The sequence below is a fragment of the Protobothrops mucrosquamatus genome, unplaced genomic scaffold (assembly GCF_001527695.2).
Source record: "Protobothrops mucrosquamatus isolate PMUCROS unplaced genomic scaffold, P.Mucros_1.0 scaffold_149, whole genome shotgun sequence".
NCBI classification, from domain to species: Eukaryota; Metazoa; Chordata; class Lepidosauria; order Squamata; family Viperidae; genus Protobothrops; species Protobothrops mucrosquamatus.
The window spans coordinates 434,005-459,394 of NW_015386225.1; the positions used below are offsets into that span (position 1 = coordinate 434,005).

Genomic DNA, 25,390 nt, shown 5'->3' on the forward strand with positions numbered 1-25,390 from the left:
TTTTGGAGATCAGGCCGGGGCTCAGTCGAGCCCTCGCGGGGCGCAATTAGGGGCGGCTCCGTGGAGTCCCGGACGCCTGGCTCTCGGAGGAAGCCAGCAGGGAGCCCACAATTAGCGGGCCTGCCAGAAGCGGCTGAGGTGGACACCCCTGCAGCACTCAGGCGGCCCCCGAGCTTCCCGCCAAGCCGGATGGGATTCCTGGCCAGCCGGCCACAGGGTGGGGGCGGCTCCCTCGCTGGGGCTGCTTGGCCTCCCCGGCCGGCTGGCCAGTCCAGCCTTTCCAGGGCCAAATCCTGCAGCCTGCGATTCGCACAGCCCCGGTCCAGAGGAGCGCCGTCGCCCCGGTGGACGGGGGGCTGGGAGGGGTAAGCCCCTTTTGATGCCCAGAAAGCAGCGCTTCCTCTCCTGCTCCGGGCGTGGGAAAATGGGCAGAGGTCCTGGGATGGCCAAGCATGTGGGGGGGGGGCAGGAGGCAGCAGGAGGCGCCCAGGGCACCACGGACTGGCTCGGGGAGACGCGTGGCCGGCTCGGCTGCCCAGGCAGGGAGCAGCCTGGGGACAGCCCAGGGAGCGATGCCCCCGCCGGCTGCCGCCCCAGCAAGGACTGTCACGCGGCCCAGCCCGGGGAGACACGTGGCCAGCTCGGCTGCGCAGGGAGCGGCCTGGGGACAGGCCAGGAAGCAATGCTCCAGCCAGGACTGCTGCCTGGTACAGGTAAGCTGGGGGGGTGCCAACCGCCCCGTGGCCGCTTCGCGGCGGTGCTCTGCGGACTCAGAGCTCCCTCCCTCCCCCCCTGCCACTGACCTTCCATCTCCAGCTCTGCTGCTGCTTGGCCAAAGGTTGTGCCGGCTGGACATCACAGGGGCTGCTCTCTCTCGGGGCTGCAGCTTACGGGAGGGCTGGCCCACTCAGCAAAGGCTCCGGGGGGGGGTTGCTCCCAGCGGGGATCCCGGGGCTTCCCCGCATGGCTCCCCAGCCACGTGCGCCTGGGACGGGGCCAGCCCGGGAAAGGGACTTCCTGGCCGCCCTTCTCCCAGGGGGCGGGACACCCGGGCGCAGGGCCAATGAGGAGCCCTGCGAGGGGGCAAGTCCCATGAGAGAGAGAGAGAGACAGAGACAGAAGTGCAAGTGCAAGTGCCTCTGTCTCTGTCTCTGTCTCTCTCTCTCTCATGGGACTTGCCGGAGGGCCGTGGGAGGGCCGCATTTACATAGAGCAGGGAGGGCTGTTCGAGGGCCGGATTAAACCGGAACGCGGGCCGCAAATGGCCCGCGGGCCGGACTTTGGACATGTCTGTTCTATAGGCTTCAGGCTGTCCTTGCTATGAAAAAATAGACCCATAGGACCCAACCTCCATCCCTTGGATCTGGCTATTAACTAGCATTTCAATGCTGATTTTTTGTTTAGACTAATTCCATAGAGAAATTAGCTACCGTGTCCCTTATTCTTTGATCTGCCTTGAGCCATATTCCATTCTGATGCTCTCACCACCAGCACCAGCACCTCCTAATATTAGAAATACCATATGGGAATCCTCTCATTTAGACCAAGGCAATATGAGCTTCACCTAGAGCTTACTCAGTCTTCTGAGGGAAATAATAAGCATCATTTGGTTCAAAACTGTGGATCCTGTTCTGTTTCTTTGAAGCTCTTATGGTTTCTATTATCTACTCCATCTGAAGTTGTAGTTGAAAAGGTGCTCTTGGGAAGGAAAAGCAGTGGAACCAAAACTGCAATTACACACATATTGCCCATGTGAACAAAACATTTATATTACACTTGCTTAAGATAGTAGGAAAATCAGAAAAAAAATTCAAGGCTAGGCATATGTATTCCAAAACAATCACCACAGGTTATTGTAAGTATAATGAGTAGGAGATTATTTCCAAATAAATGTACTTTGGATTGGGATCTAATGTTAATTCACACTATTTATCATTTGTCACAATATGATACTCTTTCTGCTAAAGCAAAGGAGTTTTTCCCAATACAAAAATTACATTTTAATCCATGGATAAAGGTATTTTTAAACCTTTGATTGAAATTACTACTATCAAATATCAGCTTGTAACACTTGCTTTTACTGATAAAGGAAATGAATTTAAAATATTGCTGATTTTGAGATAGTGTTTACCTAGTGAAAAACTAGCAATTGAGGCCATCATTAAAATCATTGGTATCCAATTATCCCCATTTGCATTAATTTCTACTGAATTTTTATGACTTATGACCAGTGTCTTAATGACATGCAAAGTTATGACAGACCTCTCCCTAAAGTTACTCATGACCTATTTTTGAAGTTACAACAGTGCTCACACATTCATGCACACACACAGTCATGTGACTTCATTTTGGGCACTTAGCAACTGGTTCACTTTTATGGGCCTTTGCACTACCCCATGGTCACTTTACTACAATTTGCAACATTTTTTGCTGGTGGCATTTACTTCCAGTTTTCCAGCAAAAATACCCATTGGAGAAAACGGATTTGCTTAACAACCATGGTGTTCGTTTAACAACTGCCACAAAAAATATTGAAAAATTGGATCTGGCCATGTGATGACTTAATTTGCAACTGCAATGACTTACAGCTGCAATTCTGGCCTTAATTATGGTCATAAAGGTGAAGACTACCTATACTAATATACTATGTTACCTCCAAACATGTTAAGAAAGAAAGAAAAACCCAGTCATACAACAAAAGACTCTTGCTTGCATTTATTTACTTAATAGTGCTTGGCAAATTAGTCATACTGCCTTTGACCAAGCCTCCTTCCAAGCCTTCTATGCTTCAGTTGCAATCCTAGTGGAACTGTCGTGTCACCAAGCAAGGTGGGAAGACCCTCAAAACAGACATGTACTAAGCCTTCAAGAGCATATAGCCTTCAACACCTCAGTATGTTCAGAGAAGAATATTGATCACTTCACAAAATGAACCTGCAAAAGGTATACACGGTTTGCAATAGTGGTGAATATCTGTACATGGGGTGTAGAATGAGGATGAAGGTTCGTTTTCTGAGCTTGTGGGTTGGTTTCTGAACATTTCATTACCAGGCTAGGTAACATCTTCAGCAGAGTTTAGGGAAGGGGTGCCAAACTGCTGGCCCGCGGGCCAGATGCATCATAGCAAAACCGCACCTATCCCATTGCCAGCAATGGCAAAAAAAGTCGCGATATGATGGTTCAGGGGATGTCAGTGTTCACCTCCCAATGACCCTGACCTGATGTAACCTCCCCATAACAAGACCCATCACAAGACTCACTGATGACTCACACCTGACTCATCACAAGACCCATCACAGACCCTCATTTGACACACCCACACCTGAAGCCCTTCTAAATAGAAGAACGCTAACATCCCCCTAAACTCCGCTGAAGATATTACCTAGCCTGGTAATGAAACGTTTGGAAACCAACCCACAAGCTTGGAGAACGAACCTTCACACTCAGGTATACACAAGTTTGATATCTGTTTATAAATAGCATGCGACACACAATATTTCTCACAAACACACACACACACTTAAACTTCCAAGCAAGCCTTCATTAATTCTATGTAATTTTTAGGCACTTCTATATTTTTGTAATGTGTAGATAAACAAAATATATCCACTGTACCTTTCAGGGAAACCCAATACTGTTTCCATTTCCTCCGTGTGGCCAACTCCACCTTCTTGTTCTTTTTGTGGACAAGGAAGTTTTTCACTGCAAGAGCTCCAGCCTTCCTTACGGTTCCCTGCCCAGCTGTAAGAAGAATATCCGACTGTCCTGGGGAACTCAAAGTCCCACTGCTCTGTTCATCACTCAAGGTAGAGCCAGCCTCATCCAAATTGTCATTGGTGCTGCTCAACTCCAACTCTCGGCGAAAGTTCTCATAGATTCCCTGACGTGCCCCATCTCCAGTTGAAGAACTGCCACTGTCACTGCCAGCAAAGGCTCGGCTGGTGGTTGGTGAATAGCTGGAGTTTGTCGCATTGGAACGTCTAGAAAGGAGGTCTGTGTCTGTCGTTGCACCCTCAATTCCACTGTCAGCAAATTCACTCCCATCTCCTGTATTAACATCCTATTTAATATAAATAAATAAAAGCAACATGAATAAGTTCTCCAACTCGGTCTAGTTACTAAAAGCTTTATTTTTGCAGTTAAATTCTATTCTTTGTTGTCTACATAGAGTAGTTTCATCCAACTTAGCACTCATAATGACCACCTAGTACAGGAACCTTCATTCAGAAATCAGTAAGCATATCATTTATAGTTCTACGTAAAATATATTTATCTTACTTGCTAGTTATTTAAAAAAAACATTCCTTGGGCCCTAATAAACATTTTTATTAATAAATTTAACAATCAAATAAAATAGTTTAATAGATTTATTGGAAACAAGTGCATTTTAAAAGTTTAATATTTGTAACTATTGTGGATTTCAGAAGGAGAGATATAACCATTTGACCTTAAGTTTTAAGCTATTCATTCAGCATTTTAAATTGATCTAAAATAGTAATATAAGTACAGAAAATTAAAATGGAAGCTCTTCTGGTCCTTGCTGATGCTGAATTTTATGGTTGTTTTCTTGCAGTTGCTGATGATACTCACAAGCCAGAGGTGGCATTGCGTAAATAATAGTAATAATTGTGTACTAAATTAAAACAGTATTTTTAAAAGATAGACAAATTCATCAAATTTAAGTACTCTAAAATCACATTTTGTATTATTTATTTGTTAAAATATATTTATGCTTCTTCTATGTCATCAGGTAAAAGTGCTGTAGAAAAGAAAATTATTAAAATAAGTAAAATACAGTCAAACAATACAAAATTCAACATTGCTATAAACATGAAATGAAAGGAAGGAAGGATTTATAATATACATCAAATATTCAAGATCCTTAGCCATGCAGGCATCTAAAAACTAAATGCAGAATATTCATCATTTTTAGCATCAGAATATTTTTTACAATTTATTGCGATTAAGGCTCATCAGTTGGTCGTATATTTAAGATCACAGCAGCAAAAGAATCCATACACTGGGAAGTCTGGATAACACAAGTGATAACAAGAAAATCGTGTCTTTTAGAATATATATGTACAAATAATTTGTTTAGAGATCTTATTTTCCCTTGCAGAGATGATTATAAAGGACAATAAAACAAATAATGATTTTTAGACTGGAATTGGCTCAAGTAGACTTGAGCCTTCCTGCCAGAAGGAAGTTAACCCATCAATCACTGCCATTGACAAAGATTGCTTTCAGGTTTTGGATATCTGATATAGCTTTTATGGTTATATTTATTTAAATAACAGGCCCTCTGGTACAGTAATCTATTTTTCACCTCCTGTACCATGTAGCAAATTCAAAAATTATTATAGTTTGCCCCAATGTGCGTGTATTAGCCAAATATACATGCCTTAATATATATGTATTAACCATAACAATACCCCCACTATACACATATAGACATCAGCATGTAGTGGTTAAGGTCTGGACTAAAGGTTGTAGTTCTTGCTTATGCGTAGAAGCCAGCCGGGTGATTTTCAGCCAGTTAGTCTCTCCCAACTTTAACCTGAGAAATAAAAAAAGGCTATCTAACAACCCTGATTGGGCCAGAGAGATAAATTATGGTCTACAAATTTCAATTAACAGGCATTCATCCTGAAATGGATTTATTTGGGATGATAATAATGTTGGTGATTGACACATGCACACATGAGTGTACGTACAAATGGACTACTTAGAGTGATTCAGCAGAGAATTATTCTTTCTCTGCCTTAAATCTCCATCCATGCTAATTTCCAACTTTAGAAAGCAATCCACAGATACGAACTTAAGCCAGAAGTGTAAAGAGTTTAAAACATTTCTTAAGGAACTTTGCACTGAACATGTTTGTTCTTTATCTCATGAATACAAATTACTAGAATATAAAACCGATAAAATATTTTATTTTGAAATAAATTTTGGATTGTATTAATATTCAACAACTGTAACATATTGCTAATCTTCTTTAAATTAAAAATCACCCTCATAAAAACACAAAAATTTAAGATCTTTTTTTGAGGTGGGGTTGAAATCAACCTTAATATAGCAAGGATGTCTGGTATCTGCTACACATTTTAGATGCATTCTTATATATTAAAAGTGCATATGTTGTATCAGTTCAGTTTCCCATCATTTTTCTCCAAAGTAAATGCACGTGAAAAAGCTGCAGAATTTCGGTATACATTTTCATATGGCTAATTTTGTTGGTGAATTATATATTCTTAAGATATGACCGTAATAATAGAGCACTTGGGTTCAAAAATAAAAGAAACAAATTCCCCAGCAAAAGTTAATTTCTTTCCAATATGACTGAATGCTGTGAATAAACCAAATGCTTGAGCTGATCATTAGGCAGAATTCCATTTGAAGTAGTGAGGAATAAACACATAAATTGCAACCAAGACATTTCTGAATGCCTGTAAAACTGTGAATCGTGTCTGGCTGATTAGGAATGTTTTCAAGAATAAATGCTCCCCTTGCATATCCTGAAAACATTTTGGAATTCTGATATAAACAAAATAACTCAGACCCTTGGGATTATCATACAAATGATTCTCACAAAGAGGCACAGAAACAGCAAACATGAACTTTCAGGGCAAATTTCCATAAATAGCAGTGGATAACTGTGGGACTGTGCTACATTCAGTGAAATTAGAGCAATCAGCTGTTCCCAGACAGTCTGAATGACCTTCAGATAGACTGTTAGGGACTAAGTCTGGACATGCAAACTGCTGCATTGTCATACTTTTTCATGCATATAAACAGGAACAGGAACTTGAAGAATTGGAGCTTTGTTCTGTTCAATTCTGGTCACTGAACAGCAAAAATTACAGTTGTATAAAAACAATTTCTCGGTTCCTGGAAATAAATTATTTTAATTTTTTTTTTCACTGTCAGATACAGATTGAAATTATAACAAAAGTTTTTAAAAGAGGCAAATAGGTGGTGAATTTATTTTAACTATTTTGTGGTATCAGGATCAGAGGATTCCAGTTCTAGGACTGGACAAGTGGCTGGTGATTAGCCACGAATATACTATCAGCTTTATTTCAATGTTGGATTTATGTCAGCTTTTGAGCAACACAAACCCTGGAGCTTAGATTGGGCCAAACTGTCAAAATTGATTAAAAATGAGAATCTCTCTGAGGATTATATATTTCTTGTGGTTAGTGCTAAGGAAAAATGTGTCAACTTTATAAGTAATTAACTTATGATTTTATCACTATACAACCTTTACTTGAATGATTTAAACATTTCTGGCTAAATAAAGTATAGATACGTTAATAATGTTTCTCTTCTTATTTTGATAAAGTTTTTCAGATGTTGATTTTTTTCATTTTTCTAATAATCCAGAATATTATCTAGAGTATAGGCAACTAGAGTTAGGTTATAAATATTTAAAATATTAATTAGACATTTTAAGTTTAATTTTATAATAGAAATAATAGCGATTCAAAATGAATTGCGTTAGCTTACAAACTTGAAAATTGTGTTAGCATCAGTTCTTAGTTCTCCCTCCAGAAATTCAAAACATAGTTTAGTATTGGATCATACTGTTTTGGAAACAAGTTTTTATATTGAACTAGTAAGCAGAAGTCCTACTTATTATTCATAAAGAATTATTTTGTTCTGCTTTAAGATTTTAACTTCTATTTTGTAATAATGTTAAAAATGAAAAAAAAGTAGAATGAGGAATATCTATAAAAATACCAATCAAGTAAACATTGTTCATTAACTGTGACTCACTTTAGACTGTCCAGATGTAGTGTTTGGAGAACTTAATCTCTTTTATGAGAAAAGTGGTCTAATACAGTGTTTCCAAATTTGTGATGCATAGATCATAATGCAGAGTTACAGCAGACTGTCTCCAGTGCAGCTATCAAAATAAACTCAGGTTTATATTTAAAATAGCCAAAAATCTCACAAGATTGCTCATTATCAATTCTAAATATTTAATTTTGGAATCTAATGGAAACTTCTTGTGCCAGGATACCTATGTCATTATGTTGCTGATTCCTGGTTTATGTAATAACCCTTGACAAGTTTTCAATGATAATGTCGTGATCTACCTAAAGAAAAAAGTTGGAATTACCAGTCTAGAGATTTGGATAAGTTAAAGAAAATGTACTTGACCCATTTTAAAATGTGGCATTGATTAATGGACACAGATGTTTTTAAAAATGTGAATCTATAACCTGCTCCTCAGCTGTGAAGCCATAATTCACTCATACCTTTCCAGTTTGAATAACAGATGTAGATAAAACTACATCAAAGGCTGTTTCAGCTGCATCTTATCCCAACTCAGATGCTTCAAGTAAGCTGTCAATCACTGCTTCTCTTTCTATTCATTTTCATGAGTTGCCTCATTTTAAAAAAAATGGCTTTCAAAAAAGTGCATTGCAGCTTCAGGCACCAAGTAACTTTGATGTGATACTGTACTCCATAACATTGTTTAAACATTATATTAAAACTAAGAAAACAATTACATATTTCAACTGGCATTTCAATATGTTATGATTAATTAAGTTGAATTGAAGGGTTCATTAGGTCACATAAAACATTATACTTTAAAATATATGTATAGTTCAGTTATTCTCCTCCAGCCCCAGCTGCTATGACCAATAAATCACTCCATCCAACAAATGGGAGTGGTTTTCTAAGTAAGCTTGAATTTAGAATTCTTTACTATATTATGACATTCTACAGAGATTTCACTGTATATTTGTTTGATTTGTTATTCTTGTCAGTGTTTTTAATGCAGGAAAATTACGCTGTGTGACATGTCTTCTTCTGCATGGGACTGTCCTGCCTTTAAGAAATAAGATTTTGGAATTTGTATGTGTGCAATGGCACAAAAAAGCCATGTACTGACATCCTTTTGACAGATACTAAATATATGAATATCACAATTCTGATCTTTTGTATGTATCATATTAGCAAGAAGCAATGCAGACTGCCTGATGTCAAAGGGAATGTATGAATCACATGTACATCAAGAAATAAGTCATATCTGTACTGTTTTCATATAAAAGTGGGCCACAGAAAAGCATTTGGATAAATTCAGCACACCCAAACTCTGTTCAGAGTGCTCATGTTCAGAGTGCAGTCAGCTCATAATACACTGAACTGCTGATGCTTTTGCGGTTTTAATGCTTTTATTTTGTTTTAATTATTTGTTGGGAGTATAAGATAAGTGGTTATACAAATATTCTAAATAAATAAATAAATATCCCCAGTTTCACCATGCAGAGTTTGTTATCCTTTCTTCCTTTAGCAGAATATTCTATGATAATTAAAACGCTATATATGGTAATAGCTTCTTTTGCAGGTTCCCCCAGAGCTTTTTCTCCCCTATTTTCTGTACATCTTAGAATTTTCTTGTTCTGTCTAACATTTCTATCTTGGACAGTGACGGTATTGCTCATAACATAAGCATCAGCACCCAAGAATTATGCTCACTATGAGCAAATTCAAAAATATGCTTTAATGCAGGCATGTCAAACTGCCGGCCCACAGGCCGAATGCGTCATGCCGAAACCGCACCCACCCCATTGCCAGCAGTGGGGGGAAAGTCCCGATATGTCATGTGACATCACGTGATGTCGTGAGTTTGACATGACTGCCTTAATGTGTTACTAAGCTAGCCAAATAAATATGGGTCTGAGTCTGAACAGTTACCAGATGAGATTTCATATGGAAACTCCATATATGCCACTTTGAATTCCAATAAGAAAAAACAGGTAATATAAATGTACTAATCAGTAAATAAGCAGTAAAGACTTTTAGACTGTATTGTTTTTCGATGGTTTTCTAAACTGCTAGTGTTAAAAAATTATGTAAGCTACAGATCATTTAACTTTCCTTTGTTCTGTGTATTCTGCAGAAGATACATGTCGCAGATAAAAGCAGATAGCTTGAAACACAGAAGAATAGTTATGAAAGTAACACATCAACTATACTATGTTCACATGTAACAGTAAGGCAAAACTGTAAACAAACCGGAACCATCTAATGTGTGGTTGGCTGGTTGATTGATTCTGTTTGGCTTCCATTACCAGTGGGCTTGGCTAACAAATTTGGACAGCTGTAGTCAAGATTTTTTTTTAGCATTAAGTATGAATGGGAAACTCTGGCTTGTTCTTTATTCAAGCAAACAAGAAAGAAAGTAGAACTTATTTAAAACAAGCCAGAATTAAGCAGCTACTAGATAATCCCTGATCCCTTGGATCATCATTTCAGATGAGACATTTCCTTACCAGATTCCTCAATGCCTTCAACAATGATAGAACTTCTAATGTACCAACTTTACTGGAAAAGCTGGGATACATTTAGAGATGTACCTGTCTTAAAGAAAATAGTCCATGTTGATCTGTATCAGTAGATGTCAGCACAGGAAATGTTTTATGACATTTTGTATTACGTCATAAAGTGTTTAATGACAATTTTTAGCTACTACAGTTTATTTTTGCTCTGATGTATATTACTTCACTGGTAGTAAATATCCAAAATACAGGATGGAAGCACATGTTTTCAAAACTCACATATTTCAATCTTTGCCAAATTTGGAAAAGTTACCAGGTATTTTATAGTTTTGGGAAAGGAATTTCAAGCCATGGCCTTTAAAAAAAATATACCCACGTAAATATACCATCTCTACTGCCCTGTGTGAAATTTAACAGGTTCTAGTTCAGTGGTGGCGAACCTATGGCACGGGTGCCAGAGGCGGCACTTAGAGCCCTCTCTGTGGGCACGCGTGCCGTTGCCCCAGTCCTAGGCCTTCAGCTGGGTTTTATAAAACCTTTTCTCTTTAGGCCTCCGCCGCCATGTGCAAAAAAAAAAAAGGTTCAATCAGTCAATTTCAACTTCTCGCAGGGAAAAAAAAGATCTTGCAAAGTTGGAACTGATTGATTGAACTTTTTAGTCCCACCCAGTCTGCCGTTACTACCGCAGCCACGCCCACTCAATGGGTCACACCTACCCAATGGGCCACACCCACCCGGCACTCTATGATACATAAGTGGGTTTTGGGTTGCAGTTTGCGCACTCGGTCTCTAAAAGGTTCGCCATCACTGTTCTAGTTCCTCATTGCATTATTGGAGGAATTTCTAAAATAGAAAGTTAATACAAGATTATCTTGCTCAAGTCATTTGGTTAAAAATAGCAAAAATGGAATATTTAAAAAAAATATTTACAAAATGAATGACGGCTCTAGGCTCTTATTCCAACATTTCTGCCCTTGTTTGCTGTTAATACATTAGTCAATTGTGCAAACAATTTCATCACTGAAGCACGTTACATGGTTTATGTTCTCTGTGACCATATCCATAAAATGTATAGAAACATCCAGTGTGTAAAAATGGTAGGTATAGCCAGGGCTTTTTTTGTCATAGAACGCCCAGAATGGAGTTCCAGCACCTTTTTTGGATGGAACCTTGGAGGGTAGGCAAGGCGGGTTGTATGATGTGTGTGAGTTCCGGCACCTTTTTTTTATAGAAAGAAAGCACTGGGTATAGCTACAATTGAATCACAGGTTTACATGAAATGTTAACTCAGAAATAAAAGTATTTCATATTGAAATGTGACTATAGAGTCTATGTAAGAATCATTAATAACAAAAGAAAGGATAATTAAATATTGTCCAGATTGGACACACTTATCCAGTCAGGCAGAAATGGCAAATTTCCCATCAAGTGCTTTTCTTTCCCTTGAAATCAAAACCAGTGTTTTCTTTCCAAGTGCATATTTGGACTAAATGCCATCAAGTGAATGTCGACTCTGAATGACCACATAGACCATCTCCAAGATGATCTATCCTCAATCTGGCAGTTCCATTGAACTGAAAGCTTTATTATGCTTCTTTATAATTACCATACCTCACTGCTTAGAATTTCAAACTTGTTATTTACATTATTCCAGCATACAGTACTAAACCAGTACTAAAATTGGTTTTCAACCATGAAAACCTCCAATTCCATTGTGAGTAAATGGATTAAATCAGCTCTTGTTTGCATAAACTTTAGCTTAGAAACATCAGTACTGCAGGCTAACTCCAGGAGTTCGATGCTGACGGGGCTCAAGGTTGACTCAGCCTTCCATCCTTTCGAGGTCAGTAAAATGAGGACCCATTTTGTTGGCGGCAACATACTGATTCTGTAAACCACTTAGAGAGGGCTGTAAAACACTATGAAGCAGTATATAAGTCTACGTGCTATTTTGGGAAATTTAAGATATGGCATCAAGATAGTCAGTAGAGGCCTTAATACAAAATATAAGCAGTTGAGTCTATATAGATTTTACACAGGTTACCTCCCTCAAAAATGCAAACTTTGAAACTCATAAGTTGGTAATCAAATTTTATCAGCTGTAGCTAAAATGTTGGTGTCTGATTATTCTGTGTATCACTGCATGGAAGTTTTTGGTGAAGTGCTCTTTCAACACTGTATTCAAATGCCTATCCTTTAGTTCTTCTCCATGACTCCCAGCTCTTCCTCTGGATCCAAGAGTCAAGGAAAAGCAGCAATAATCCTCAAATTGGTGTTTTCCTAAAGTACTTTTTTCTCTCCATTTTTTCAGGACTTCTTGCATCACTGGGCAACCCCTAAAAGACTATATACACTGTTTAGTTCTTCTCCTTGAGGCTTCTGATGCTCAGCCAGAACTGAGGGGTGGCCAATTATAGGCAGAATTCATATTGTGTGCTTCCAGTTCCAGATCGCGGTGCTAGTGGACGCTCAGGGAGAGCTCGCTCTCTCCACCGTCCGGTTTTCCTTCTTCGGAAGACCCTGGAAAGGGTCGAAAGTCACCTTGGAGGGGCGACCACCATTGGGGAGGACCCTCGCTAGATTGCGAAGGGGCAGCAGCCCCTCCGTTTGATCCGAGGCAGCTCCTCAGGACCGAAGAAAAGATCAGCCATTAACATGGCCGATCATTAAGTCGCACCAGCCAAAAGCCAAAATTACAACTAAGCACAATGAAGCACCGTGGAGGATTTGGGTGATACCCTTCCTTACCTCTCTTTTACCCTAACTACTTTCTTGTGTGAAAGCCTTCTGAAACTTTTCCCCTGCTCTTAATACAGCGGCATTTGCCTACTTTGGGAATTAAAATCTTGAAAAGAAAAGAATAACCAATCTCAACAATTAAGTAACTGTATCTTTATTTTATGGATACTTTGGGATCCCCAAAAATTCCTATCATAGAAACTTATCATTTTACCTAACTATTAACTTTGAAAAATATCCCTTTTTCTCTTTTTCTAACCGGTAGTGGACCAGGGCCCACAGGTTGGGGACCCCTGTTCTAATGTGTTATCTTTACTAGAAGCTATTCAGACCATTGTATACTTCATACTCTTTCTGAGTCTATGCATGTATCTTAAAATGTAAAAAATGAATATGACACATACTGTATGCTTTGCAAACATGTGCACTGCATGGAACAATTACCAGAGAGCTATGAATGATCGCAGCTGTCTTTTGATTAAATGTTTGATGACAAAATCCAAGTTCATCTCAGTGAAATATGTTAAATGGACTTGTTATGTTCCCGTTTCCCTAAGAAATGATCTATATGAAAACTATCTTAACTGCAAGAACATGCTGGAAGAGATAGTTTTCATGCCTCATGATGTTTACGAAAATAAAACCTTCCTTTTAAGGCTGGAGCAAGATGAGGATCATTTGCACTTACCGGTACCTTCAAATATATTTTCAAAGTATACAAGATAGAACAAGAAAAATGCTGAAGAAGCAAGCTAGTTGCATACAAGCAGCTTGTCTGAACAATTTCATAAATGAATTGAGACAGAAATTAGTTATGATGCACCAGATGTCAAATCAGTCATAGAAAAATGTAAAAAGAAATCATTCAGGAACAAAAAAGATTGAAAAATACACTTAACTAAAAAGTTAACTGTTCCAAACAACACTCATTTAATTGAACATAGTTTCTCATCAGTTGTAGCAATTCTTTGTAAATTTTCACAAGGTGTCCTTGAAGTGCATAATATATAATCAAGAGATTTCCTTAGCTCAAAAACTTCAGTTGTGTGCACAAAATTTAAATTTGTACATTCAATACAAAGAGCAAACCAAATCACTGTAATTATCTAAAGCCATTATATTAGGACTATATACAGTAAATGCAATGGTGGGGTGCCAGAGTAGGAGGAAGAATCACAAATGTTTATTGTACTAGTTGAAATCATTTATTTTGTATAACAATATCAAGCCTTTAAAATCAAAGTTCTTTTGACCATCCCAATAATTTGGAAACACTACCCAGGCTGACAGCCATGGCTCTTGGTAAAAAAGCCTTTGGGGTTAGCTGCTTTTAGGCTGGCCATTACTTTCTTCTGAGAAAGAAAAAATATAAGAGTGCTTCCCAGTGGAACTCTGCTCAGGCAAGAAAATCTTGCTGATACTCTATGAGCATATAGAATTTCTGGTCTTTTGTATGGTAATTCTGGTTTCTTCCTCTGGTTTGTTCTCTGACATCTATCATTCTTATTCTGAACTTCCAGTTTCCAGCTTCTGAGTTATGCAGCCCTATCAATCATTCTACTTACATCCGACTTACTTACTTGGTTTATTGTATGTCTCCAGACTTTAAACCATTGCCATCTACTGATTTTTGTTACACATGCAATGGTACTCACACTTGAGCACTAGAAATAGAAAATATGATGAAACTCCAATCATTTCAAAATATTCTACTATTAAGATAAGAGAAAAGATTTTCAGGTTTGTTAATACTACCAAATGGTGTTTGTGAGCAATAACTTTTAACTCTCCTCTCTTCACTTCCTCCCTTTTTTCTCTTCAGTTCTTTGAAACCTCTCTTTTTCTCTTTAGTTCGTTGATGCTAGAGAAAAAAATGTTTAACATCTAGTCTAATGAAAGTGCAGATTCCTCCTGAATCTTCACAGGATTTATTTTTTTTTTAAAAAAAGGAAACACTGCTGCCTAGTAAGTCTGAACACTACCTACCTGGCCAATATATGATTTACACATCATTTTAACTTTAGCCATAATTTACATTCCTGCTAAAATATTTATTGCATTTGGAAATTAAAGGTATTTTTAAATAAGTCCTTGAACTTTCAGTTCAGTTGAATAACGTATCCAAACATAGTACACTGAGCAATTTGCACAATACAGTAGAATTTCATGTTAAGTTAATGAAGGAAAATAGTATTACTGTTGTTAATTTAATATTTTATATTGCAGTATTTTAGATCTAGGTTAGATGCCAAAAAAATTAAATGTCAGAGAGTGATAAATATATGGTTTATAACAGCCACTAAGCAACCTGTGTCTCATTGAGTCATCATATCAGATGAGACATTTCCTTACCAGATTCTTCAATGCCTTCAGGAATGACAGGAACTTCTAATGCAAAGGTCCTCAACTTTCTCGGTTGGCGGACCGGAGGGAAAGGATTTTATGCACACATATGCACAAACAGGGCTTGCATGCACCACAAATGGGGCAGTACTAGTGCCCACATGACACTCGTTAGCCCTGCCCTGTTTTTCCCTCACGGGCACTAGTGCCATCCCCTACGCCACATGGTGCCCAATTTTCACTGTGTGGTGCCCCATTTTTACTGTGCTGAGCCTCATTTAGGTTGCTCAGCGCCCCGTTTAGGCCACACGGCACTCTGTTTAGGCTGTGCAGAGCTGTTTAGGCCGTGTGGAGCCCCATTTAGGTCACACGATGCCCCATTTAGGCCACACAGTGCCCCATTTACGCCACGCAATGTCCCATTTTTACTTGTACAGCACCCCATTTTCACTGTGCAGAGCCTCATTTAGGCTGCTTGGCGCCCCATTTAAGCCATGCGGCACCCTGTTTTCACCGTGCAGAGCCCCATTTTTGCCATGTGGTGCCCCATTTAGGCTGTGCAGTGCCCTGCTTAGGCCACATGGCCGCAGCACTAGTACGAGTGGGGGTGAGTGCATGCAAACACATACATGCAGTGGCCAGCCTGTCCCGTAGCCTGGTGGCCAGCAGGCCATGGCCCAGTAGTGGACCAGGGCCCACAGGTTGGGGACCCCTGTTCTAATGTGTTATCTTAACTAGAAATGTGGAGATATATTCAAAGATGTATCTGCTTTAAAAATAGTCCATGTTGATCTGTGCAGCACAAACATCAGCACAGGAAATGACGTTTTGTGTTGTTTTATGCTAATTTTTATAAAATGTTTTATAAAATTTGCCAAATTTCAATTCCAGAGGAGTCACGGATTGTGAATTTTGGACAAATTTTCTAAGTTAGCCCATTTGAGGTATCTTGATTTAAAAAAAAAAAAAAAGAAAGAAAGAAAAAGAAAAACTTTCTTCTTTCTTGATATATTGCATTTCAGTTTCCATAGTCTCTATCCTGAAAAGCCAGCAACTGCACAGCCTAAGGATTATGGAAGTTGAGACTTTATTTTAAAACCTTATAACATAAATTTTGAAGCATTTATTGGGCCTTGTTTATAAATTGTTGATAAAATATGACTCTCTACTTTGTCTACTGTAAATTCCAACAAAGTAAGGATATGGTTAAATGAAGAACTTACAAACAATAATTAATAGTTGTTGCGAATATTCCTACACTCAAATTTTTTAAGAAGAGATTGGACAACTATTGGTCTGAAATGGTATAGAGTTCCTGCCTGAACAAGGTGTTGGATTAGAAGACCTCCAAGGTCCCTTCCAACTCTGTTATTCTATTTATAATTCTATTCTATATGCAACAATGGGTATTTCAATGGGAGAAAAATATTTACAGTGAATATTAGAGAAAACTGATGTAACATGTTTTAGCGCTGGTATAACAATCCAATCTGATCGCTAAAAAGGGCAGTTCTCTTAATATAGTTTGAAATATAATGAACAAATCTGAGGATTTTTCCAATTTGGTCACAATGTTGGAACACTCAATAATTTTGAAAAAAGATGTATTGATGTTTTTTTCAACTTTTTTTTAAAAAAATAATTTTTTACCAAACCCTATATGCCTATAATTATATATTTTTATTTTTATTTTTTTTACCAAATATGGAGTTTGGTAAAAAAAATAATTTTTGTAATGTAATAATTATGGTTTATACCTGTTTGAAAGTACACAGAGTTCTTTCTCAGAAGAAAGGCTAATGAACCTTGGGGTATGCCTTATTGTCCAGTATAATGTTATGGTCCACAAATAAATCTTGACACAGAATTTACTTCAGCCTGAAACCATTTCTGGTGAGGAACTCTCTAAATGAACTTGTATTACATCTAATTGTATTGTATTAGGTTTCTATTAACATAAAATCAAACCCATATTTTATTATGCTCCAGTTACTTTTAATAAAATATAATAAAAAAAACTCTAAATTTCAATCTTGACTTCCTCAAAACTTGTCCAAGAAACCCTAAGTACAGTATATGGACCTGGGATGCGCATGGCTATATGTTTATTGCTATGGACTTTCTTCTTTTGGTTGATAATTCACTGGGCGCTCCTACTTCTCTTGTCTGATTGTTTCCTAGAGTAATGAAATGCAGGAATGACTTTAGGGAAAGAGGAGAAGAGATGGTGTTAAGGCAGTAATCAGACACGAGAGGCAGGAGTCTCTAGTGACTTAATAATTAGAGAAAGAGAAAAGATTCACCCTAATGGGTCAAGAAGTAGCAGTGGGAAGTTTTATACTTTCAGGTTTGCAAGTTACCATTACAATAATGTAGCCATACAATCAAGTAGATTTAACTCATCAAGCCATGTTAGCTTTCTTTATCCAGAGGTAAACACCTTTATTGACATGTTTGCAGCATCTCTTTCCCTTGTCCTCCAAGGTCATCTACCTATTCCATTATAACCCAGGACATAATAAAGAAACATCATTGTTCATGCTTGTGGATGACCTTTGGATGGCTCAGCAATAGGGATGGTGCAACTGGCAGGCATGGTTAGGGGGCCTTTGCACAGATATGTCTTGTATGCCAATTACTCCCATTCCTAGACTGGGAAGCCTTGCACTCACTCACACTTTGGTCGCATTCCGGTTGGACTATTGCAACATGCTCCACATAAGGTTGCCCTCAAAGATCATCTGGGAATTATAGCTGCTCTAGATTACAACTGCTTGAACCATACTCGGTGCTTCTTGATTCACCCATGTTACACTATTGCTGTGTGAGATGCCCTGGCTCTGAGTTTCTTTTTGGGTACAATTCAAGGTACTGGCCATTACCTTTAAAACCCTATATGCCATAGGAACAGGTTATCTGCAGCACCACCTCTCTCTGAGGGTATATGCTCATCCCACTATGTCAGATAAAGTAGCATGCTCCAAGTCCCTTCCCTCAAAGGTTGCCATCTAGTGGGACTCAGGAAGCATTTTTTTTCTATGACCGCCCCTGTCCTGTGGAATACTTTCCACTTTGACTTTGGCAGTCTCCCATCCTCTTAGTTTTCCAGAAAGTCATTAAGAATTGGCTTTTCCATCAGGCATTGGAATAGCAAGGCTGGAAACTCAGGGGACTCTATAGTTGGATAGATGCCTTTGACTGAGTAAGTGCCATGTTTTTCTTGTTTGTTTGCTGGATTGTTTTATTCTTGTGCTATTATGCTATTAGCTGCCCAGAGATATGTTTCACATGATGGGCAGGCATACAAATCTTATAAATACTAAATCTGCGCCTGCTTCAATGCCTAATAAGAATGCTTAAAATATAATCTTTCAACCTCATTCAATTAACCCTAATTTGGAAATAAATGTCACTGGTTTCAATAGATCTTTCACCTTCCTTCGGAATCCCAATGTGGCTTTATGCTCTAATATTTATATCTCAATGTTCAAGCTCTAATTAGTGTTGCTAAATACACATTAATTACCATTATTGCAAACCCAGAGGGATTAGGGTACAAAATCCCTTATGCAGGCAAGTCACTAGAAGCACAGACAAATCCCTTTCAATGTAGGTTATATCAGGAAGGTTCAAAAACCTGTCAAGGGACATTTCAGATTGTATTCTTCTAATCTTTATTATTTTTAATAAGATTGGAGTTGGGTCTACTAAGTTAAAACCAGATTTGTCAACAACTGATGGCTATCTCACATATCCAATTTACAGTTTGTTCTTTTCACAGCTGAAGAACTAAGGCTGTGGGTATCTCGTTCAGAAATGTGAACAGTATTATGCACTTACTTAAAAACATTTTTAACATTCTTCTATGCTATGTGACAATTTGTTCCTACTCCCAGTAACAATTTAAAGTTTTATTTTGAAATATAGCTATTTATCTTGTAATCACAATAACAACTTAGATATCTGCTCCCATTATAAGCAGTTATTGCACATGGACAATTCATGAGTGTCAATAATGAGCAATTGATTGCAGAACAGCAGTGCCAGCTGTAAATGCATTGATGGTAATTGTTAAAAAGAAGAATGCAATCATCTCCTAAATATATTTTTTTTTCAGAAGATACATATAACTATCATGTTTTTGCACACACACATATATACACACACACACACCCAACAAGCTTAGTAATGGCTGCTAAAAATGAAAAACAACTAACTCCATTCTATAACTACAGATCTCTAATTTTCCTTTCCTTTTTAATGAGAAGAAACGGTTGTGGACCCAATCTGAGTCTTTCAGAAAAGAAAGGAAGGCAACGGAGGGTCAAGCAGTCTTTCTCTCTCATCTTCAAGGTCAGTCCTTGGGGTAGTTTGCATAGGCAGCAGTTCTTAAGTGGTATGAAAGGACGGCAAAGGGTCTAGAGATCACTCTAGAACAGTGGTTCTCAACCTTTTTAATTCCGCGACCCCAACCGGTCGTAAGTCGAGGACTAAACCGGTCGTAAGTCGAGGACTAAACCGGTCATAAGTCGAGGACTAAACCGGTCGTAAGTCGAGGACTACCCAACCGGTCGTAAGTCAAGGACTTTCCCTGCCCGGGAGCGCCACACATATGTGGTTCCACCCCCTGCGCCGGCCGAGGCGTAGCTGGCAAGCGGCAGAGACGGAGCAGGCCGACCACCAGCTGGCCCAGCCCAAGGGAGGTAAGGCACCCGCCGGAAAAGGGGAAAAAAATGGCGGACAAAAAAATGGCAGACAGCCTTGCTTGGCGACCCCCGTGAAATGGTCGATCGACCCCAAATGGGGTCCCGACCCACAGGTTGAGAACCGCTGCTCTAGAATAATAAGAGTTTTGTTTGAAAAGGAAAGGATCAGAAAGAAGCTCAGAACCTGGCTATCTAAAAGGAACATTATGTTAAAGAAAAGAATGCTGCTGAAAAGCTGGCTTCCTTCGGAGCTTTTATGCCAACATAAGCTGCAAAATCGAAGCAACATTTCCTCCCCCTCTCCAGGGGATCTTTGTCAGTTAGGCTGAATTCTTAAGTGCTTTGTAGTTACCCTTACCCCAATATTTTAGATGTTAATCGCTTGCATCCATTCACATTCAGAGCATTCAAAAAGCACTCCGGTTCTCAAAAACTATACTCCTGTTTAATCTAAATTAAATAAAGGAAACTAAAAACTTTTTTTTATTTTAACCACAAGCAATTTTCATATGCCTGTTCATACTTTCAGTGAAATTAGGAACAAGGTTTGTATCATTAAGTTATAAAGGTGATTTGCAGCATTTCAGCTGAATTTTGTATTTCAGAAGCAAATTTGACGCATGGATCATCTACCTCACAGATTCGGTATACAATGGATCGGTTTTCTCCACATCTGAAGAAAATTTGAAAATAATATGTAGAGCTAATCATTCTGAGGAAAGCTATGGCTTTAAGTCATCCCTTTATTTATTACCTTTCTATAGCTTAAAGCAAAGAGAAATGTCAGCGCATTCAGATTTGTAGCTCTGTTTTCTCTTTTCTAGAATAAACTTCTGCAAAGTATCAGCAGAACAGTATATTAGAACAGCCCAGATTTGAAAGACAAGCCTAGGAATACAAATCTTCTGAAAGCACATCACAGAATAAGTCCCTACTGAAATTAGACATACTTTTCACAGATATAATTTTAGTCAATACAGAGAAAATAAATAAATCTGCTTTGAACTTTTTCATATTATTCCCAATGGATAACATTACAAGACTAAAAAAGAAACTCAGATGTTATTCTGTGTTCTTTGTTTTGAAAAGACTGAATTATATATACTTCAAGACAAACTTTTTTTTTAATTTTTATGTTCTGTGTTGAACATCTTTTTGATAGTAGTAAAAACTATCTATTTCAGAAATGGAGTTTTGAGATTGTTCTGGCAATGCCAACAAAATGGTTGCTATGAGGAAACTTGGTGACTGAGTGTGGCCCATCATAAAAGGTAAATTTATCAGAAGGCGTACTGCTAAAGATGCAGCTCCCTGACACTCTCTAGAACAGCAGTGACAACAGGAGGAGAACAAAGGGAGCCAGAGTGATGTAAGCAGCATCATGATAATGTAACACAAGCCACCGGCCTTCTTCTACATCAGTGGTTCTCAACCTGTGGGTCGGGACCCCATTTGGGGTCGATCGACCATTTCATGGGGGTCGCCAAGCAAGGCTGTCCGCCATTTTTTTTGTCCGCCATTTTTTTTGTCTGCCATTTTTTTTCCCTTTTCCAGCGGGTGCCTTACCTCCCTTGGGCTGGGCCAGCTGGTGGTCGGCCTGCTCTGTCTCTGCTGCTTGCCAGCTATGCCTCGGCCGGCGCAGGGGGCAGAACCACGCATGTGCAGCGCTCCCAGGCAGGGAAAGTCCTCGACTTACGACCGGTTGGGTAGTCCTCGACTTACGACCGGTTTAGTCCTCGACTTACGACCGGTTTAGTCCTCAACTTACAACCGGTTGGGGTCACGGCATTAAAAAGGTTGAGAACCACTGTTCTACATTATAGTGCCATACACATGGCCATAAGGGAAGGATTTTGTTTCAGACTCACTGGTGTGCTCGGCTCTATTCTCCAGCTTATTTTTTTCTGACCAAACAGATACCCTTCTACAGAAGCACTGGGCTGCGGCCGTTCATTATTATTATTTTTAAAAATGCCCATGGGGCATACAGTATGTGGATTTAAGGCAATTCAGATTTTTTTTTTTTTGAAAAAGTGTTAAAAGCTGGCACCATGTTTTGCAGTATGTTCCTTTCTATTTTTAAGTAAAAAGTATTTTAAAAATTATTCCAAGGGGAAGATAACCTAGCAGACACCAAGGTAGATATCTATAAGGACTTTTCTGTTTGTTTCTGATCTTTAACCAGAACTTTGATCTGTCCTGGATAAATAACCTCAAAAAGAAAGAAAGGTTAGTATGATATTTTTTTTAAGCTATAGAACTTCTGCTGTGAAAACAGCAGCATCTGTTTCAAAATGTCACAGTTATATATAGAAGCAGCACATCTTTTCAGATGAAGCACAGGCAACAAATCCAGAAAACCCACCTCCAGCTGCCTCAGTGTCAATGGAGACATGTGTTCCCTCCCTCCTGTCCAAATTCTCTGTTTGTTGAGACTTATTTTCATTACTCAGTGGGCTTCTCTATCTAATGCATTCTCTTTGCAGGTTCCAAGCACTTTGCAGGATGTTTAAAATTCTTAAATTGAATAGCACTTAAGAGAGCTGCATCGCCAAAGGCATCTGGGTGCCAATCCAGAGATTTCTCACCCCACTACCCTACCACCATCTTATATTTATATTCAGAATTTCTCTTTTCTGGATCATAAGATGTAGTCTATATTCCCTGTCACATACGGTTAGTTTGGTGCTACCAAGCTGAAGCAGATAACTTGATAACTGTATGGGCAAATGTCATCTCAACTTGTCTCCAGTAATAATCTACAGCCCTTCTAAGAATATTTCAGTAACCTCTATGATTCCATATGTCCACAGTCTTACCTTTACCTCTCCTATGCCAAACACAAATAGTTTTGCAAATGCATAGGAGACAAAGTATGGGAATTTCTGCTTACTGATAGTTGCCTCGAGAAACAATTGGCATTTACAGTATTTTGCTTCAGGTTGGTTCTTCTTTCAGGCATGGTACTCTTACTATTCTTAGCAACTTGCTGGAATAACTGAATAACTGAAAGGTATCACTATGGTCTAGTTTTCTCAATATCTAGCTTTTACAACCATATAATCATGAGTTAAAACTTTAACTATTCTGAACTTTGTTGTAATAGAAGTATCCTTATCCTTCATGGTCTTGTCTAAGTTGTGATTATCTTCCTCTCTAGCATTATATAATCTTCTACTGACTTTCCCAGATTGTTGTGCTCAGGATAAAAAAAAAATTCTACACTTTCACTTGTTTTCTATAAATTGTAAGTAAGTTCACTAAGTGTCAGACTTCATGCCAGGTTCAGCAATAAATTTCCACACTAAAAGACTAATGAATTCACTAATGGTAAAGCCCAGAGGAACAATGTGACTGAACAAGTGGCTTTATTGCAAACAAAACAGAAACCTACTGTATGCTGTTAATATCAACATTATCTTCTTAATATTTAATGCTAAACAAGATTTTCCCTCTTCATTTTTACTTTAATAATGAGAATTTCTTAGCTTTCTAAGCTTTCAGTTAACAAAGTGGTAACCTTTGCAGATCTCAGTTGTTAGTGTTTTGGTGTCTAATTTTGATAACAGGAAACATCTCTCCAGATTCTACCACTCATATTTGTTGTGTGAATTAAAGACATATAGCATAAAACATATCCTTGACTCACTTCCTTCCCTGTTCCAAATCATTTTTAAATCTGCTCATGAAAGTTTAATGTTCTCCAACTATTTTCGCTCATCTGACACATTCCAGCAGAGTGGGTATGCTCCAGGTCCCTTTTAATCAATGATGTCATCTCATGGGAAGGAAGCATGCCTTGTCTGTCACAAACCCTACCCGCTGGAACAGTAAATAATAACAACGAGGACATTATTACTGGGAGAAAGCAAACCAATTTTGTGTTGTTGCCAAGAGAATAGTATAATGGTTTGCTTTCTTCCAGATTTGATTCTGGAGCTCCATTTCCTAAGTTTGTTGGCTTTCCTCATACTGTATAGTCCCATCTGTCCTCATCTGATTGTTAATTCCTTTAGCTTCATACCTCTCCTTTTTGACCATGCTTGCATGAGCCCATCCGGGTACTATCAGCTCATGTACCTGCCACTGTTATTCACAGGACCATTGAAGTCCTCCCACTATATCAAGGTTGAAAATATAAGAAAATCAGAATACTAGGAATCTACACATAAAATGTTGAATGAAAGCAATTAAAGATTACTCAAAAACATTACACTAAGATTATCTTAGCACTTATTTCTTAAATCTGTACTCTGCAAAGAATATTTACTAAAAACATTCCAATTAGAAGAGTTGCATTTTTGAGCATAAATTGCATGGGATATCAATTTCATTTTTTTTAACCTTGATTCATATACCATTTCAGCCCAGAACATTGAAAAATGTTAATCCAAAGCAAAACGTACAATACAAATGCTTTTGAAATGACTATTTCTAAAAATGTTAACCTGTCAAGGTAAAAGGAATTAATAAACATTATTAAAAATGGAAGACAGCTTTATGTTTTTCTTCTTTTCTAGGTTCGCCAATCAATATTGTTTGCAAAAGCTTCTGAAAACTTTTTTTTTACATTTGGCTATTCATTCATATTGTATGTCTAGTATGAGAATGAATTCCCAGAGTGCTTCCATTGATCAAATACAGATGTGTATTCTTAGTTTAAAAGTAAGATGACTGAAAGCTTAATAGCTTACAAGGAGAAACAGAAGTTCTTCAGGAAGTGGCTGCTGGAAATCTTATCAGGCAATCATCAAATAGTACTTCTGATAAAAAAAACAAGATTCATTTGATTTTTGTAATAATCAGCCTTGATGAGTGTGACTTCTATATTGTTTCATTCACCATCAAGCATATTTATTTTTAAATAAATTTTAAAAAACACAGCAGGAAGCATGGACAGCAGCACTATTTCACTCCACTGAACAATTACTGTATAATAGAGTAAATTCTTTTTCAGTAGAAGACGAAAATTTTCTTCTTCCAACATTAGTAGTAAAATGCAAATATCGTGGGCTGTGTATAAATTGATAACTAAGAAGGTAATTTTTTTTGCCATTCATGAATTTTTCATGGGGCAAAAATGCAGTTCTTTGAACTATAAGAGTTATGGCTATTCCAATTTTAGCCAACATAAATGCCTTCTACATTTGTGGGGACATACCTTTGGCAAACCCAGCTGGAAAATTTGGGACTTCACTATAGGGTATCTGAAAAATTCTAGTTTGGGAAATGCTGTTCTTTACTATTCGGCTTAAGTTCAATTACCATCAGGGATGTTTTGAGAGTCTTATTCTCGGAAAAGTTTTCATG

General features: G+C 38.4%; 1 protein-coding gene across 1 annotated transcript in view; it reads right to left on the reverse strand.

Moving 5' to 3' along the window:
- The window catches only part of TIAM1 (T cell lymphoma invasion and metastasis 1), a 98,707-nt gene that overhangs the window by 66,353 nt on the left and 6,964 nt on the right, over positions 1-25,390 (reverse strand). Inside the window, exon 3 of the mRNA XM_015819409.1 lies at positions 3,616-4,060. Within this exon, the coding sequence (XP_015674895.1) occupies positions 3,616-4,060 (445 nt within the window). The remainder of the gene's footprint in view (positions 1-3,615; positions 4,061-25,390) is intronic.